This window comes from Chanodichthys erythropterus, chromosome 5, assembly GCF_024489055.1.
Source record: "Chanodichthys erythropterus isolate Z2021 chromosome 5, ASM2448905v1, whole genome shotgun sequence".
Classification (NCBI taxonomy): Eukaryota; Metazoa; Chordata; class Actinopteri; order Cypriniformes; family Xenocyprididae; genus Chanodichthys; species Chanodichthys erythropterus.
This window is the reverse complement of record NC_090225.1, coordinates 36,668,535-36,688,815: the sequence shown is the minus strand read 5'-3', so window position 1 is coordinate 36,688,815 and position 20,281 is coordinate 36,668,535. Positions and strand designations below refer to the sequence as shown.

Sequence of the window (20,281 nt, the reverse complement as noted above, 5' to 3'; positions counted from 1 at the left end):
TCATGTCGTTCCACACCCATAAGACCTTTGTTCATCTTCAGAACACAATTTAAGATATTTTTTATAAAATCGATGGCTCAGTAAGGCCTGCATTGCCAGCAAGACAATTAACACTTTCAATGCCCAGAAAGCTACTAAAGATGTATTTAAAACAGTTCATGTGACTACAGTGGTTCAGACTGTCCTCCAAAAAAAACGACCCTATAAGGTCGTTTTTCATGCACCTTATTATGACCTATATTTATGTTTTGAAGTCATGTGTCCTCCAGCTGGCATAAAAATAATGACAATGCCGTTACGTCCGTCGTCATGAAATGACGTATGATCGTCGTTACCAATCAAAATGCGTGTTCATTTTGTCCTATTTCCATTTAGCAAAACTCATCTTTTATTAACGACTATACCTACCCCACCCCTAAACTTACCCTTAATGATTTATAGCGCATATACTCTTTATGAGCACTTGCGTTCCCTGGGAACGAACCCACAATCGCATGATCACATGATTGCATATTGTTATTGAAATGCTCTGCCAATTGAGCTACGCAAAACCCGAAATATGACGCAGATAAAAGGGAACAATGCATTAAAATGAAAGTGTCCTGTTGTCCATAGGGGCGCAACATTAATAAATGCTCCTATGGGTCGTATATCAGGGAAGTGACAAATGACCTATATAGGCGTATTGGTTGGAGAACATGTTGCCTTAATGTTATGAAGTAACGAGAATACTTTGTGCGCCAAAAAAACTAAATAACGACTTTATTCAACAATATCTAATGATGGCTGATTTCAATACACTGCTTCATAAAGCTTCAAAGCTTTACAAATCTTTTGTTTCGAATCAGTGATTCGTAGCACCATCAAACTGCCAAAGTCACACCCCCAGTGGTGAACCACTGAAATTTCGAAGCACTTATCATGTAACAAAGCCTCATTTAATAACAATCATGTGACTTCGCCAGTTTGATACATGCTTCGAAACAAAAGATTCTTCATGAAGCAGTGTTTTGAAATCACCCATCACTAGATATTGTTGAATAAAGTCGTTATTTTGTTTTTTTTGGAGCACAAAAAGTATTCTCGTCACTTCATAACATTAAGGTTGAACCACTGTAGTCACATGAACTGTTTAATGCATCTTTAGTAGCTTTCTAGGCATTGAAAGTTTTAACTGTCTTGCTGGCAATTCAGGACTCACTGAGCCATTGGATTTTATGAAAAATAACTTAATTTGTGTTCCGAAGATGAACTAATGTCTTACGGGTGTGGAATGACATGAGGGTGAGTAATTAATGACAGAATTTTAATTTTTGGATGAACTAACCCTTTAAAGTATACCTGGTACAGAATGTCACATGAAGTGACAAATACAGCTTATGAAAGATGCATGCGTATTAAGTATATATATATACACAATACAAATAATGACCAAATGAAAGAAACCAATTTGTGATCATATCTATTTACTGCATGGAATACACTCAATATTTTATTAATAATATTAAGACAATGAAGCATTCACAAAGCACCAAGAGTGACATCTACAAGGGCATTGGCTGCAACAATGAACAGGTTATGCAAAGAATAAAACAATAGAGTCCAAGAAAATATTCAGAAGTGGAGAGGAGAAACAAAACATAAAATATAATGCGAACATCTTGTTTTCTAAAAACACCTCTTCCATCCAGATATTTGTTAACAAAATGAGAAAAGAAGATTGAAGGAAACAGAGAACAATATTTGGTGATACTGTATGATTAGAGATTGGTTAGTCTGTGGCAGCTGAGAAGGCTGTTGTGATTGGTCAGAATGTATAAGGCGGTCGAGGAGGCAGAATGACAACCATTAGCCCCCATCATCGTCAAGCCCTGTCACCACAGCACCCACACACATACTGCTACAAGCGTGCACGTATAGCATTAAAGTGACATTAGATTGCAACAATGGTTACATCACACTCGTTGTGTATTAGAGATACAATTTATGTAAAAATAATTCATTAAGTGCTACTCTGCTTGCATAAAACTATTATTCAACTCCTTTTGCAACAAATTTTGGCACCAAAGTGGCAAAGATCAGAGGGCTCATTTATAAAACCAGATTTAATCCTAAATTCCAATTTAATCCTAAAGTCCATGGATTTGATTCTGTGTAGGAACTATGAAGGCTGAAAGTCATGGCAATATTCTTGCATGTACAAGTGAAAAGCATGTATAATGACCATACTGCTGACTTAATTTTCTGAAGACTTTTAATGATACAATTGCAAAGTGAACAATTGAATAAATGAATAAATAAATGACCACACACACACAAAAAAAATAGCACTGTCCAAATTGTTGCATTGAATAATGGCAGAAACCAAAAAAAAAAAAAATATTTTCTTATTTTCAATATTTTTAATCATCAGTAATGATCATGCTTTCATGTTTAGGATGATCATACACATTTCATAAATGAGGCCCCAGAGCTTTACACGGTGGCACTAAAGGAGAGCTAAAAGAATTATGATCTAAACAGAAGGATTAGTAAGTTCAAGATCAATTGCTGCCCTGCCACACTCTGTAGAATAATGTTCATTCTATAATTTACTTGTACACCTCAACATTTAACAATTATGGGTACATTTGAGTATGTGTGAATTTTTTTTTCTTCCTTTTTCTTTTTTTTTTTTTTTTTCACTGGCTAGTTTGCAAGCAGGTTCCATACTTGACATGGTCATATGGTCAGTATGTGCTACAGTGGCTGACATATATTTCCCATGGGGAAAAAGGGCAGAAAGAACATCAGACTCCTCTGTATAGAGAAGCGGTTTCAGAATTATTTAGCTGTTAACCATGAAAACAAAGACAAAGCATCCCCAGGCCATAAGCACAAGACACAGCTCATAGAAGTCTCAAAACAAGACTCCTCACTGTAATCTTTGTTGACTCCTGTAGTCCCTATTTTAAAGGCAATAAACCAGGCCTGAGTTGCAGGAGAACACTGTGTTGGATTAGTTTGGTGTGTTATGCTTCCCTCATAATACTTTCTCTAAACTATTAACTAAATAACGACTGCGGTTTCATACAGCCTCATTCCTCGCAGCACTCAATGTTGCTCAATGGAGCACTGTGTGTGTTAGCCGCTTGCTAATGCTAACTTTAGCAGAGCATCCAGACTAGACAAACAACGTGCTCTCTGCTTTCAGCGCTACATATCCAAGAAAAAGGGTGATGCTGAGGATGTGGTCAGACTGAGAAGGAAGAGGAAAAATTAGAGCAAAAAGTCCCTCTCTTCTCTATTTTCACAGCACCCATCAAGAAACACAGAGTGGTCCTTTTAGCAGGTGTTAAATTTAGAGGCTAGCATATTAAATTTAGCCTGTGATTAGTGCCTGTAAGGCAGGGCAGGGTGTAACTCTGCCAGGAGAGACTCTCTCACTGTGCAGTGGCATAGAAAGTCCCAAATGACTGCAAGAGCCACAGTGTTTATAAAAAAAAAAAAAAAATCCAAAGGATTTGGTGAGGAACAGGCTGTCACTAAGCATTTAACAGCCCTCAAACCAACAACCTTGAAAATTATGATTTCTGTCATAAATGCAGCTGTTTACATCATCCCAGCTCATTCCTAAAATGGGAAAGAGCATCGTAAATGTCTGCTGAACATCTTCAGCATCGTTGAGCCTTGTTTGAACATATTTAATTTTTGAAAAATTTCCTCTGATTAGCCTTATATGCGTTTCTTCACAAAACGTACTGTCGTGGTGCCTGGGTACAGTGATGTCATCAGAAGATAACACCATGGTACTTTTCCACATACCATGTTATTCCTTAGTACTTCAAAAAAGAAGACCACAGACGTACCATGGTACATGTCCTAAAAAACATGGCACTACGATGGTACATATCCAAATACCATGGCATTACCATGTTACTATATCCTAACAAACATGGTAACACCATGGTACTTTTATTTAAACACTGACTGCAAAAACTGGTCTACACGTAATAGTTGTCAAATGTAATGTGTGTGATTTTATTTTTATTAATAAAAACCTGCTTTAACCAGCCTAAGCTGGTTTGCTGGTTTTAGCTGTTTTAGGCTTGTGTCACATCCTGGCAAAACTGGTCTTCAATTGGTTGATCTGGTCTCCCGGGCTGACCAGCAGAAAAGTGCCTAAAACCCTTCTAAAACCTGGGAGACCAACTAAAACCAACAAACCTGCTTAGGCTGGTTTTAGATGGCTTTTCTTCAGTAGGACGGGCTCGGGGAGCAGCTGCGAAAATGCTAGCTGTGGCCAAATGCTCATATTCTGTCTGTAAATTCAATGAAAGGTATATTATTCTAAAAGCTAAAGGCTTGAAAGCAGATGACATCATCTGACATGTACAGCTACACAGTTGACATAATATGAGCCTGTATACAGAGAATACAGTGTGCAGGGTGGAAGAAATTTTAAGATGGTTGTTTTGAGTATTCATTCAGGTCATTCAAGTGGAAAAATAGAGTAAAAATGTTAAAATTAACAAAATGACTTCCTTTCAGCGACAACCGAGGCGTGTTCTGAAAGAGTTGAATTGCGGATTTAATTGCAGTTCAAATAAATGGCTTCAAAATTGGTGCTACTCTGCCAGAAAACTGGACACTATAATTAAGCCACTGAGCTCAAATAATCAAGAGACATGGTGGAAGATTTCTCATTCACAATAACAACCTAGAGATGCACACCTTTGGTCACTGATCATCCAACACCCAAATACTGCAAATTGTTTTACATATTACGCATGGTCTGACATCTGCCTGGAACTTAAGAGTCCACCATTACAATGCTAAAAATCTGATATTAAACATAAGAGCATTATTTTGTTGGCCTTAATTTTTATGTAAAGCCAAGAACATCAAAAGTATAGAGCTTTATAACTATATTTTTTACAGTGTTCAGGGAATCTCAATCACTAGTGCACACAATTATGACAAGGGAAGCATAGCTGCATGCTTCATAATGAATAAAAGTGCAACATTATCAAGTGAAACCAATCACACTTTATAACAGAACTGGACATCAATCCAATAAACACAAAATATATACGCAGTGATGGCATCTGTGTTCCAACAATATCTAAAGTGAAAATAGGTATCAATACAAGTTTTACAGAGGACTTTCTCGGTCCACTTCCGGTTGTTGCATATATAACCATGTTGGCTAATATGTAGCATCGAGCAAATACCATATGCACAGGCAAGGTAAGAGATACTTGATTTTAATAAAAAACTTCGGGTGACTTATGCTGAGAATATGGGGGATAAACCAACATCCTATGAATAAGGTCCATAAAAGACACACAGACAAACAATACAATCTGTTTATACGTATGTACTTGAGTCTATAAGTCATTGTGCGGTACACAAACAACAATTAAAGTGCCCTATGTCATTTTAGACTGTCACTGATAAAAATAGAAAATAGTAAAATAGATTGTGTAAAACAAGAATTATGTTGGGATATGACACTACATGAGGGCCCACTTTTAAATAATCTGTCTTTTCTTTCATATAGCACATGGTGCACTGTGCCTGTGTGCCCACTCTCAGGCCACTGGGTAAAAGGAAAAAGTAGCTTTTTGCATATAGTAGCTCCTTCCTCCTCACGCAATTAATTCATGCCTTTCACTTTAATGCCTTTCACTTGCCTCGATTTTAAATATAAAACATGCTTAGTGCTGGGAGGTGTATGTATAACTGTGATCCTGTCCACGTACACAAGGCTTAACAAGTGCCGACTAGGGGAACTTCACACTTGTATGAGGGTGCTGTAAAGTATCTTGAAGGTATTGCTGATAAATTAGCCATGATTTAGCAAATAGTCATATAGTTAACGTGTCTAGATATTTGACATTATGTTTTAGAGAGTAGCAGATATTCAGGTATCAAGAGTTCCAAGATTATTCGATGAATATATTTTAATCACTGGACTAAACTAATATAGATTTCATCCATTTGCCTCACAAATGAGGCTAATTAATGTAACAACACTCAGTTTTACTGCTCAAAATAGTGTAAAACACTAGGAGATAGAATGCAGGAGGCATGCGGGCAAGCTAGTGAAGATTCACTGGATATAAGGTCATAGGAAAAAGAGCAGAGAGAATAAGACCATCTCATTCCCAGCATGCTCAACACTTCAGCACATAAGCTAGCTTGACAGAATGTACTACATTGAAACATATGTATGGATTCCACATTTAGTATTAGCAGGAAAAAACTGCTAGAAGTTCAAAACATCCTCTTTTGCCTTATATCTAAAGCCAGCTGTATGATTGATAATATGAGACACACACTCCTCTGGCAGCAAAGCTCTTGCCCACACTCCTGCCTCTCACGGCACAGAGCCAGACCTCATTTGACCTTGAGTGGCGGCTCTCTCTCTAGCCAGCGCACACGGACTTTCTGTTTGTAGTGATACTCCTTGAGGAAGTCCTGCATGGTTGGAGGCAGTGGCAAGGCACCAATGCCATCGTAGGTGGTGCGTCTGCAGATGGCGGCTCGCGCCAGGTGCTGAAGGCTGAAAGGGAAAGTCCGGTGTAAGGGAGCAGTGAGCAGAGGCTCAAAGAACATACAGGCACTGGGGTCTTTATAGTGCTCCAGCAGGCCTGTTACTGTGGAAGAGTGGAAGACACAGGGGTCATGCGCATCAAAGCTAAAGTTGTGATTCCATTGTTCAATGCGTGCATGCAGCGACCGATTGTAGCGTCGAAAACTAACAGAGAACAAGTAGTCCTCCTGTGCAGAGTCACGAAGCAGAAAGGTGCCTTCTGGCCGTCCGTCCAGCAGTGCTTCTGCTTGGTACCGGTCCATCACCCCCCAATAGCAAGGAAGTGCAGTTATAGCCTGTAGGTCAGGCACCAAACAATGGATATAGTCAATCTGTGTGTGGACCTTCCAAGGCCCTGGCTGTCTGGAGCAGTGAGTGTCTCCAGAGGCATGCCTCTGCTTGGGCCTTCGTGTTTGTAAGCAAAGGGTAGTTGAGTCCTCCTCAGAGTCACAGTCAACAGCATGGGATGGCACTGCCATACTCGCTGCAACCTGTGCAGCAATCCCAGATAACCCCCCAGAAATAGAGGAGACCGTTCCCATGCTCCTGCTCTCCACAAGTCCTTCCCCAACACCAGGAGCCATCTTTGGTCCCAGTTTATAGAGGGAAGAGCTCTGTGAAGTTGCCTCCAGCGTATGGATCTGCGCATTTGGAGGGGGATCCACTCCTTCCTCTATGCTAAGTCTACGTCGTTCACGCAGCCTCTCCTCCTCATCCTCAGGGGAAGAATGTGTTGAATCAAATGCATCCAAAAGAGCAGTTGAGGAATGAGGGCTGACTGGCGCCGTATGTTGTTTAATTAAGTGCCACTTGTTGGCCAGATCCGAACCGGGCGGGAAAGGGCATGTTTCAAGCATCAGTTCCGTCAGGTGGATCTTACGTTTGGAGGACACCTGACCTTTGGCTGGCTGAGAGCGGTGGTGTGTGGTGAGAGGAAGGCACAAGCCTACACTGTCTCGAAGTCGCTGCCGCAGAGAACGGGTGCTAAGGCTGCGCCCACTGCTGCCAGCTCCCACAGAATCATTAATCTCTTGGATGGAGCTAACTCCATAACGACGCTCCCTCCTGGCTGTACTTCCTCTTGAGCGTCCCGTTCGCCTGTCAGCCTCAAGTGAACTTTGCGTTTTAGTTGAGCAAGAATGTTTCTTTTTACCTCCCCAGGGAGCATGACGTGAGTAGGAGTCCCTACGCACAAGGGGGCCCCTCCGTGCATCTTCACTCTCTTTGTCAATAGAGATTTCTACTATCTGGGGAATATCTGCCACACAGTTATGGCCTCTGCGTCCTCCAGCAACCAGTGGGAGTGGTGACAAGGTCCGTGAGGGTGTGGAAGACCTAGTTTCATAGGGTTCTGCATGTGCTCCTCTGCCCATGTCCACCACACAGTGGACACAATCTAAGTCCTGGCTACACAGATTGGACTCTGTGCCATCCTTGTGGAAGAGGGCTTGGCATCTACTCCTGAGGTTACCCCACATCTTGCCCACTTTCTCCATAGATTGGAGACCACGACCTATCAGGGAAAAAAAAACACAAAAAAAACAACAATGAAAATCTTTTCGCTGTTCATAAATCATAGAAACAGTGATGCAGTGATGGTGTGTAAACTATATACAAAAAAAATAAAAAAAAAAATAAAAAAAGCTATGGACAACAGAAATGCGTGACATTTTTGTGTACACTGGATGGGAGATTGGTTTCTGTAAATGTACATTCCTAGGGCACTGAAATGAATGCATTATATGTTAGCACAGTATTTAAAACTGTAAGCGGAGGTGATCTGTTAAGATTGTAGTTGTAAAATGGAATGTGAAACATACCAAACATATAGATAAAGCAGCACTAAAACGTGTTTAGTGTGTGAGCACAAAGAATGTGAGCATAATGTTATACATGTATATAGTGGGTGGGTGCAGGAGTGGTACAGTTAGCACGGAGTTGCCAGGCAGACATGCATCGACACAAGGCCATGGCTATAAATGAACTAAGGGATCTGCTCACAGCTGATCTGCTGGTATGTACTGTATTACTGAGCCAGTCTGGACCTGACCAAGAACTTTCACTGTCATGGCAGCAGACACACACACACACACACACACACACACACACACACACACACACACACACACACACACACACACACACACACTATACAGAGGTAAAGACAGAAGTATAGATGGGGGAACACTGACAAAGAACATGTAGACAGACACAAAAACAGTCTGAGGAGGCGGTTACTGTTCCCTTTTTTCAGAAAGGAAAAGTGCTGATCTCGTTTAAAACACTGTGGTTGTACTGCACAAATTATGCAAAATTGAGGCCACCGGCAGATCATGCTCAGATCTCCCCATTATAAAGAGGAGACCAAAAGTATCATCTTCACAGAGCAAAATATATGGTTGACTAGTCTAATGCCAAGATAATACATATGAATTAAAATGAAAACTTAATACCTAAACAGACCATCTCATGAGCTTACAATAAACCTCAGAGCAACTCCAAAAAGAATCTGAACAGACTAAAGAGTGTTTGACTGAAATTGATTTTTTTGATGGCCAATGCCCATAACCAATATTTTTTTCAAATAAAGACACTAGTAATTTTACATATGGCACACAATGAAAATAATATGAATATGACATAGTGGACAACTGGACAACATAGACTGAAATCAAGGGTTTAAAGTTTGTCGATCATGCATGTCCAGTAACAGCTGAGCTATCCTGTCCGCATTCAAACCACATGGACCAACCATTACACACAGTACACACGTCTTTATGCAGTCTACAAAATACACACTTCAGAAGACGTCACGACTAGATATGACTAAGTCTGCAAGGTTTGTAAAATTAAATGTTTATTATATTCAAAGATTTGTTTAAATTATATAAATGTGTATTTGCTGAATGCTGATTGTAAATGAATAAGTATTATAGTGTTTGCCTTTCTATTATTACTAATAATATAAAAGCAAATGCTTAATTTTTCATATACAGTTTACTTTCTTTAACAGTTCTATCTAATAACACGTTAGATAAAAGATACGGGTGTTCTCAGTGCTGTCAAAGTAAAAGTCCCGGTTCAACACATGAGCCAAATGGAAAAACGATATTTGTCGATATTTAAAGGATTAGTTCACTTTAAAATGAAATTACATCAAGCTTTACTCACCCTCAAGCCATCCTAGGCATATATGACTTTATTTCTGATGAACACAATCAGAGTTATATTAATAAATACCCTGATGCATCCAATCTTTATAATGGCAGTGAATGGGACCAATGAGTATGAAGCTCAAGAAAGTGCGTCCATCCAAAGCAAAGCGTACTCCACATGGCTCCGGGGGTTTAATAAAGGCCTTCTGAAGCAAATCGATGCATTTGTGTATGAAAACTATCCATATTTAACAAGTTAAAGTAAAATATCTAGCTTCCGGCAGACTGCTTTTTTCATAAGTTGAATTCGGAAGGCGTAGGACATAGCGTAACTCTCAGGAGTGTGGAGTGAGCTCTCAGATTCAATGTGTTTCCCGAGTTTTGGATTATAACATGGCCTATTTTGCAAACAACTGACTCTTGTCGATCTCCTTAGTGGGTTATTTTATAGTTATCTTTTATAAGCCAAAATGAGTCCACACACTTCAGCTCTGTATTCCGTGGGAGCTGAATAATTCTATCATCTTGTGAGCTGGGTTTGCTAATGCTAACGCTATTGATGCACCTCGCGCTTCTCTGGCTATGCGTCAGTTTACGTTGAGATAACGCTGACATCTAGCGGTTGGGTTTTATACAGTCCGTGGTTTAAATCGAACACAAAACCGCGAATCTTGGATGCAAGTAAATAAATAAATAAATAAATAAATAAATAAATAAATAAATAAATAAATAAATATCGATACAGTGTTTGTACGCTTTTCTTTGAATGGATGCACTTTCTTCAGCTTCATACTCGTTGGTCCCATTCACTTGTCCAGTTCATATAGAGCTTGGATTTATCAGGATATTTATTAATATAAATCCGATTGTGTTCATCAGAAAGAAGTCATATACACCTAGGATGGCTTGAGGGTAAGTAAAGCTTGGATAATTTTAATTTTAAAGTGAACTAATTTTTAAAAACTGCCAAATATCAGTCTTGGCGATATATCTGTCGACCACTGGTAGCTTATATACTGTGCATTTCTTTACGCAATAATACCACAAGAATGAGCAGGGAAAACATATCATTTTGCTCTCAAATCATCATGACAGTACGGCTGGCTCTGTCTTAAATGATGCACTTGTAGTCTCGTGGCATTCACTCTCTCATGCACACGCGAATTCCAAGGGACTGCAGGCTATCCCAGTTGTCATCTACTGGTTCAGAAGGGTGCTCACAAACAGTGGTCAACCGATAAGAGAAACATTGAAACTGATTAAATTAAGTGACTTATTTTAGACAAGATTTACTCAATATTCACTAAAACACTGAAGACAGAAAAATGTATTACCCATAAATCATAAACCCATTGGAGTATTACAAGGAACAACAATCAACAATCATCTCAAATTAGGTCAGCATTTGGGACAGGGCCCATGTCAGTTAACTGGCTAAACTGAATATTCTTTATCAGGTCATGGGACAGTGGTCAGTAGAAGTAGCGAATAGTATTTAGCATTGTGTAAACATTCTGTTCAATCACATATGCAGTGCACACCTACAAAATGGTACGCAAAAATACCCATTTATTTATTTTATGCACAGCATTTATGACATTGCATTCTTAACTACTGTGCATTGCATAAGCTGAATTGCTTTTAGTTAAATCAACCATATATTGATTTCATTATTTAAAATTGCTGCAAAGCAGCTCCTGAAAGTCTAAATATCACTCTCACTGCAAAAGTTCTTAGTTTTAGGTAAAGCACAGTTTGGCATCAGGTGTTGTTTTCATATTTAAGAGGTTGTGCTGCTTCCTTTTACTACAGGAAGTAACCTCCTTCCCGGAATCAAGAAGGACCAAACCACCAAGACCAATGCACAAGCAATCACACAGCCTACAAAACAGATTATCAAAATTGTTGTGCATCATCTTCAAACATATTTTATTCTTCAAATTATTTAATTAAGACACCAAATCTCTTACATTGTGTGTCAATAGTCTCAAGTCATATTATGGGCAAATTACTAGATGCATCTAAACTATTTGGTACATGTTAAGCCTATATAAAACCTTCAATGACTGTTAATATACCAGTGAAGAGAGTTATAGAAGACTGAAGAAACACTTACAAACTGAGATAGGGCTTTGGACTGAACCCATCCAATGATCCAGTGCTACAAACATCAATATTCTAAGCAATTCCAATTATCCAGCTTCACTCTAGCAACAATTATAAAGGTTTTATTAAGCGTTCATGTGCTGAGAAATTGATTTATTTTGTCTTTGGCAAACACACAATAAATCAACAATTTCACATTTTCTGTTGCTGATCGATAGCCAAAAAAATAACATTGCACCTGCAGAGTAACGTTCACATAACACTCCAAAGACAACGTGATGAGACATGGACTCTTCTTTCACACGCTCCTTTTTCTAACTCTGCCCTTTCAGCCTCGAGATGCATCTCTAATGTACTGCAATATCAGATGCATCGGCTTTGTTGTTTTTCCATGGGAGTTGGCATAATTTTCTCCTTGACTATGCAAATCACTTTCACAAAAACAAACAGCTGAATGCACAGATAGGAACAATGTTTGGAGATAATATCCTGAGCTAAAATACTGTAAGGTGAAATAACTTTTTGAAGAACTTTTCAGAGCATGTCTTTAATCACAGACACTACTTGAAACCCTACTTGATTTGACAATTTACTCTCCCTCATGTCATTTTGACTCTGTATCATTTTATTTTTTTCAGCAACCGAACATATGCTACTAAGAAAGCAAAAAAAAAAAAAAAAAAAAAAAAAAAAAATGTTTTGGCCAAAATAGTCTTGGAAGACCAAAACCATTGACCGAGAAACTGATGTTTAATTAGTGCATTTCCAATGACAGATTTTGACTGTGTCAGCATCTATTTCATACACACAATGTGAATAAGCTGAAAAAGATAAAAATATCAGCAGCGTGGACACACTTCAACTGCAAACAAAAAGGTTGCCAAAGAACTTTACTATGAGAACACACCACCCTGAACAACATACCAAGTTCAATTACCCAAATGAAATTTCAGATTCAGTAACCACTAGTAAATGCCGTTGGTCCTTGAACAATGTAATTTATTTTGGTATTTATAATAAACATTTGGAGCTATAAATTGCCATTCACTTTCATTGTATTGACAAAATCGCTCAACAAAAGATCTTTGTGTTTCACAGAAGAAAATAAATTCAAGGCTGGAATGAAGTTATGAATAAATATGTACCATCGTTTGTCGCACTGTCTGTCGTTCTTATATGCTATTTATCATTCATACTTTCGATAAAGTGAAAAACGTATACGTTGTCATTTGCAGTGTTGTGTTTTAAATAAAATGAAACGTTGTAATATTGTCATACATATAGTATCCAATATAGTCATCACTGCATCAGCTTTTATTTTCAGTCTCTGAAAAACCGGCACCGAATGCTGTCTTGTTTAAAAACAAATCTGAAGTAAAATGAAGCGGAAAAAAAACTAACAGTGTCCACTAGGGGTTTAACGCACACAGGAGTCACGATTCAGTACATACCTCGGTTTTGAGGGTCACAGTTTGGTACGATTGTGGTACAATAGGTAAAATGGTCACACTTTAATTTAGGGTCAATTCTCACTATTAACTATGGCTTTTGCCTCAAACCCCTAATTGCTGCTTATTAAATGGTTAGAAAGGCTATGTTTAGGTATTGGGTAGGATTATGGGATGTAGAATGTGGTCATGCAAAATAATGCATTAATATCTGCTATATAAGTACTAATAAACAGCCAATATTCTAATAATATGCCTGCTAATAAGCAGCTAGTTCATAGTGATAATTGGATCCTAAACTAAAGTGTTACCGGACAAAGGAGCAAATCCACAATGCTAGGTTTCTTTTATTTTACTTTGAACAGACAGTGGTGCAAATCACAGTTTGCTCTGCCTAGCGGCATTTAGTCCCCTAGTTGGTACAATATAGCCTCCTATAGTGTATTAAGCACTAAGCAGTAAACAGAATGCACTCTTGCATAGGTCATTTTTTGCAGGGCTAAAAAAACAAAAAGGTATTTGGCTACAAAACTGAAAAGCATCTTGCGTTATAAAAGTACAAAATGAATAGGATAATGAAAAATAAAACTTGTGTATTAGGTGTGTTACAATTTGCTCTACTTGAACTATATTTAATTATTTAAAGCTTAAGCCCAACCCTCCTACACTTAATTTTTAAAATTAAAAGTATTCTTTGTCCATGAGCGCAGAAAGACCTTATTGGTAAAAAATATTTTATTAATTATTAGGCTTAAATGAAAATATTCTCACAGTGAGACTTGGTAACCACAGGTAAACCCATACATGGCTACTCACTACCACTGTCAAATGATATTATATTATAATATGTTATATAGGCCTAAAAAATACACAGGTAAAAACTATACACACCTTCACAAAGAATTATATATTCCCCTACCCACCTATTAAATATATTGCAATATAACTGGCTATAACATAGGTTCCAATATAAATATTCCACATTTCCACAAACCATGGCAATTTACTACAGTTCATTCATGGTAAATGTTTTTAAGTGTGGCGATTTTGGGATTTAAAAGTCTTATCTTCATTCATGGCATGTTTCTGCAGTTTTCCTCATCAGTCTTGTTGGGAATGTTGAGGCCGTTTTATCCGATTTAAAACTAGTTTAACCATCGAGTGATTTATAGTTTGTAAACAAGAGGTGTGTGTCGAATTGAAACGCTTCTCACTAGATGTCGCAAGTTAAAGCTGTTTAATAATGGTGACAGGGAATAAAAACAGCTCCTTTAAGCTTTCGTTCCGTTATCCACTGGGCCGTAGTGCAAAGTAAACTAGTGAAACACATGAAAGCAGTGCGATTTGTTCTGTATTTATTGTTACTGACTGATAAATCACCTCAGATGATTCAGTGACATAGCGGTCCAAATGAATCCAAATCTTTTCAGGTTGATATGCAAGCACGCTTGGCCAATTCACGGTAGGGCTGGGCGATATATCGCATGCGATTGTCACGCGCATTTCGTCAGTAAAGCCGGTTCCCTGATTGCCGCTAAATTGCCATCACCTGCTTTCAAATGGAGCGCCATTTAATAAACAGAGTGAAGTGAAGCATGGATCGCCTATGACTGACTGTAATCGTTGTCTAACTGCATGAACCGAACCGTGATGTCCGTACCGTACCGTACAAAAGAAGGCGATTCATCTGCGATAATGAACGCGATATTGCGTAGCTTATCAGTGAACTACGGCTCTGCCTATTAAATGCCGCTCCATTTGAAAGCAAGTGATGGCGATTTAGCGGAAATCAGGGAACTGGCTTTACTGACGAAATGCGCGTGACAATTGCATGCGATATATCGCCCAGCCCTAATTCACGGAAAAGAATCAAAACAAAAGAATGATTAATTCATAAATGACTGATATCACTGGTTCCGTTGACAGAAATACGGAACACAATAATAACTGCTGAAATATTCGCATGGAAAACGTTTCTCAGGTCATTTGGAGGAGCGTGCATGGTATGAAAAGTGTGTATATAGCTGTACAGCTGCATGAGCCACCGCGGCCACTATATCTAACCAAATTTAGCCGCACCGCCAGGAAAAGAGGAGGGAGATTGAGGTGCCGCGGGCCAGATGAATATGATTGGCAGGCCAGATTTGGCCTGCGGGCCGCCAGTTGACGAGCCCTGATGTAGACATAGGTGTTAATTTTCTTCTACAGTGGAGGTCTATCAAACTATTATGTCATAATGTGACAAAATCCAAAAAGAATCAATTGGGCAGCTTGGTTTCAATGAAAACTCATTTTGGACTAACAAGGAAGGATATTTTCAGGATATTTTTATAGTACAATGACCTCTTATATGTCAAAAGATCAAGAAAAATTTGATTTCCAAATTCATGACCCCTTTAAGATCACCAGACAGGAACACAACATGTCAGTGAATCATCAGTAAATAAATAAATGTTCTGCACTTCTTTCTGCTAATAAATGAGTACAAAGATGATGTATAATCAGTTTGATAACCCTCACGGCTGAGACTGTGCATGCCGTTCTGAAGTTCTCTTCAGAAGCCTCTTCTCCAGACTCCTAATTAGACAGTCAAATAGGGACAGTCTGTCTTCTCTCAGAAACTATTCTGATCCAGCTCTCTCTCGAATGAGAGAATGCAGAAAAGTTTGAGTTCCCCAAAATTAACAAGGCCAGAGCTCAAACACGTGTCATTATCAGACCAGCAGTTAAGGATATGAAACTCCTCTCATGTGGCTCTTCTGCATAAAAGCACTTCAGTTTGGTGGTGTGGGTCATGAGCGAATGGATGAAGTGCCAATGTGAATGAGTGTTATGAGCTCAGCAGCTCATCTACCCATACACTGTGCCCTCATTAGCTAGGCTCTCATCTGATCAGATATCAAAGGAGATGCTAAAGCATTCCAAACAAGTGACCCATAATAAGAGTGTATTGATGTTGATTATATATGATAATGCCATTTTGAAAATAAAACAGCTAATACATGGATGACGTGAATGTATTGCAATGTGTGGGAAGAGCGAGGAAGAGACGAGCAAGACTGACAAAGGGAGGAAAGAGGGTGTTACACTACAGACACAACACAAAGAAACATTATAATCACTGAAAATTTGGAGCAGAAATCTATAAGGACCTCATGAAGATATAGCGGAGCTACACTAAAGAGAAAAACTAGACAGATAAAGTTAGACGACGACTGTTAAGCAGCCCCATATTAAACCCAGAAAACATCCTCTGCAATTTCTCTCAGTTCGACACGCCTATTCTCATGGGGTCCAGATGAGTGGCCTGGCTTTTGGACAACATTAAGAGGCGGAAGTGAGTTCTCTTTTGAAAGGAGAAAAATGAAATAAAAAAAGTAAAGAATAGTTATTTGTAGAACATTACGTACAGAGACAAAGACTTTTCTGACTGTTTATGGCAATGGCAATTCCCGATTAACCTTCTTAACAACTGAAAGTCATTGAAAAACTCACACAGATGAGGGGACGACATGGAATATTTGTCCTTTTAAATATTAATCTGTCAATGTCCATTTAGAGCGAATGCAAAAAGATGTAAAATCTTACAAAAAAATAAAAATGTGAGGAAAAGTTAAAGAAATGGTGACCCCCATGAAATGGTCACAGGCCCTTAAATACTTTTCCTTATACAGTCCTATAAATTTCCACCTCTTGAAGGTGGACACGTTATAACTACCCATAACTAGGACTCAAGTGATATCAGTTAGCTACAAACTACATGCTGCTGAGAATGATAAGAAACTGAACCATCTGACTGCTCTAAAGTAGATCCGTCACTAGCTCTTAAAAATGTTTATTTTTGTACGAAAACGTGAGTCGAGATCATAATCGCAAATTTTGTAATGTTGTAGTGTATATATCAGTTTGGTGAATTAAAGAGTATTTTAAGTGATGCCATTGCCCAGGTATCGAGAGAGTGAGCGGAGCAACGTGGAGAGGGTGCGAGTGAGCGCGAGCGCGCACTGAAGAGCGAGAGAGACACACGGGAGGATGTTGGAATGTTACATTGTAACATTCGTAGAGGGGTAACAAACAAAACCAGCGGTGACATCACACGCGTTCCGTTACATTAAACGCGCATAAAAGCGGTTAGAAATAAAGCGCGTTAAAATACACAAATAATGGCGCATTTCAATCCAGAGAACGAATAGCGCAAAGGGGCGAACTTACCTCTTTTATGTGTGAATATTACTTCGCAGCCTTCTTTTGTCTACAAAAGAAGGCTGTTAAAGCTGTTAGACTCGCTACTGTCCCATATACGCTCAGCCCTGGCGAATAAAACACGAGCGAGGGAGCAGAAGTGCTCATTCCCGAGGTTTGCTTTTATAAAGAAGGAGGACAACAGAATCCCGCATCATTCTGGTCGGTTGGAGCGGCAGAATAATCCAAGGCCAGTCTCCGATCCACTGAGCCCATACTTCTGCTTGACAAGCCGAGCAAAGGCGTGAAAAAGAGGCCGACAGTGCAAGGCTTGCAGGCGAGTTGAGACTGTAGGGAGACGCAGGACGGGAACGTACTTCCGACGGATGGGGGAGTGACGAGCGTGGTGGCCAACCAATGAAATCGCAGTTTGAGAGAGCGTTGCCTCGGTTGCCACCCTGAAAACGTGGAGACCCGAGATAATGCATGAGTGCCAAGGGATGAATGATTAATGATTATAGTCAATCAGACAAAGTAGCCATCTGTTGCCTTTAACCGCACAGTGTGTGTGTGTGTATTGCTTATCAATAGGAGAGTGATTCACCGTCATTAAATCTTAAAAGGAAATGCTGAAAAAAATAAAAATTATGCAACTGTAGCCTAATGAATTATATATATATATATATATATATATATATATATATATATATATATATATATATATATATATATATATATATATATATATATATATATACACACACACACACACACACACACACACACACACACAGTCAAACCAAAATTTATTCAGACACCTTGAATATTTCATTCATTAATAGAGTTTATTCACTATAGTTTAAAAAAAAAATGTTAATAAAATACGACTTAAGCATAACACTTGTTCATAACACTTGCACAAAACATGTTCAGGTCAAAGTGTCTGAATAATTTTTGGTCCTTACATTTTTATCAATTTTTCTGGTAGTCCACTGTATGAAGAATTTTTGGGTATAATATGTCACAGTTTACTTTATTTTGCTATCCTCACTTACATTAATGAACTATAGTGTCCTGCACCTACTAGTAAAAAAATGTAGTGTCTGAATAATTTTTAGTTTGACTGTATATATATATCCACTGTATATATATATATATATATATATATATATATATATATATATATATATATATATATTAGTGGTGGGCCTTTATTGGCGTTAACATGCTGCGTTAACGTGAGACTCTTATCGGGCGATAAAAAAAATATCGCCGTTAATCTATTCTCAAAGTTGGGTTGGGAGCTGGGTCTATACTACGCAAGCTATGATGACTTTCACCTTGATATAGCCGAATTGACCCTTCGCAAAGAACCGCCCCCCTTAGTTACTGTTGCTTTGTCCGACAAGCCGTGGTGCTGTCACGCCACACACAGTTAATTTTTTTTCAGTACAAAAAATGCTAAACTTTGACAAAAAAGTAATTTTTATTGTTATAATTGTGATTTCATAACAAAAACAAATAAAAAAAACTTATGAAAAGGTGTCTTTCAGTTAGTCAAATAACATAGCAAATAGTGGAGCTCTGCAGCCATCTACTGGTAAAAGTGATTTTTTTTTTTTTTACTTTTAAAACTGCATTTTCCAAAAGATGGGCAAAAATCTTACACTAAACCATGTCAAATTATCCATGTTATCCACATGAATGAAAGTTAGAAATTTGGGTCTTTTATAAAGTAAATTTTACATAAAAAGCTGTTTTTGTAAAAATATTTATTTATTTATTTATTTATTTATATAAATTTAAAAGATACAAGTAATCCTCCAAAAACTGCACAAATATGAAGTAAAAACATTAATAAACAGAATAAAATTACATTTGTTTTTTAAAAAGCAGTTATTTTATAACAAAATTACATTTTATTGCCTGGGGTCTGTAGAGACCCCGAAGACCCTGAGTGTACCTTTTTTTTTACACTAACATAAAAACAAGCTATCACTCTGATTTTTTTTCCTTTGTAGATCTAGAAAGTGTTAACAACGGTACAAAGTTTCATGTCATTTGGACAAAGAGAATATTTTTTTTTATTTGAGCAAACGTCGTTTGGGGTCTAATAAGGGTTAATCTAGATTAATCTAGATTAATTCCAAGATTGCAGTGAGATTAATCTAGATTAGAAAAATTAATCTATGCCCACCACTAACTCACGATTATTCGCATCCAAAATAAAAGACATATATGTAGCTTCTGTGTATATTTCTATATATATATATATATATATATATATATATATATATATATATATATACACAGTACCAATGAGGCCTATATATTTAACATTTTTGTTAAATATATAGGCCTACATCTATATATATATATATATATATATATATATATATATATATATATATATATATATATATATATATATATATATATATATATATATATATATATATATATATATATATATATATATATATATATATATATGCATGTAGGCCTATATATTTAACAAAAATGTATTACATTAATATATATAATATAAATTATATATAAATATATAAATGCATGTGTGTGTATTTATATATACATGATAAATATACACAGTACACATTTATGTAAAACATTATCCTTTATCCCAAAAATCATTTTCTTTTGGTTATTTAGGAGACATAAAATACTAAATAAAAAAAAATAATAATAAAAATAGACTAACGATAACAAGTGAAAAAAAAAAAAAAAGGTCTATTTTATTACAAAAATGTTGAAAACGTCATTTCCACCACAGCATGCTGTTTGATATAATGCAA

The 20,281-nt window shown here is 37.5% G+C and overlaps 1 protein-coding gene across 1 annotated transcript; it reads right to left on the bottom strand.

The window, feature by feature from the left end:
* Positions 1-1,459: 1,459 nt before the first annotated feature.
* Positions 1,460-17,815, bottom strand: socs5b (suppressor of cytokine signaling 5b). Its single transcript, XM_067386996.1, has 2 exons — positions 17,499-17,815; positions 1,460-8,090 (listed from the first exon to the last, which is right to left on the bottom strand). Exon 2 carries the CDS (start codon positions 8,071-8,073, stop codon positions 6,382-6,384), a length of 1,692 nt encoding a protein of 563 aa, XP_067243097.1. The 5' UTR covers positions 8,074-8,090; positions 17,499-17,815; the 3' UTR covers positions 1,460-6,381.
* Between the last annotated feature and the right edge of the window lie 2,466 nt (positions 17,816-20,281).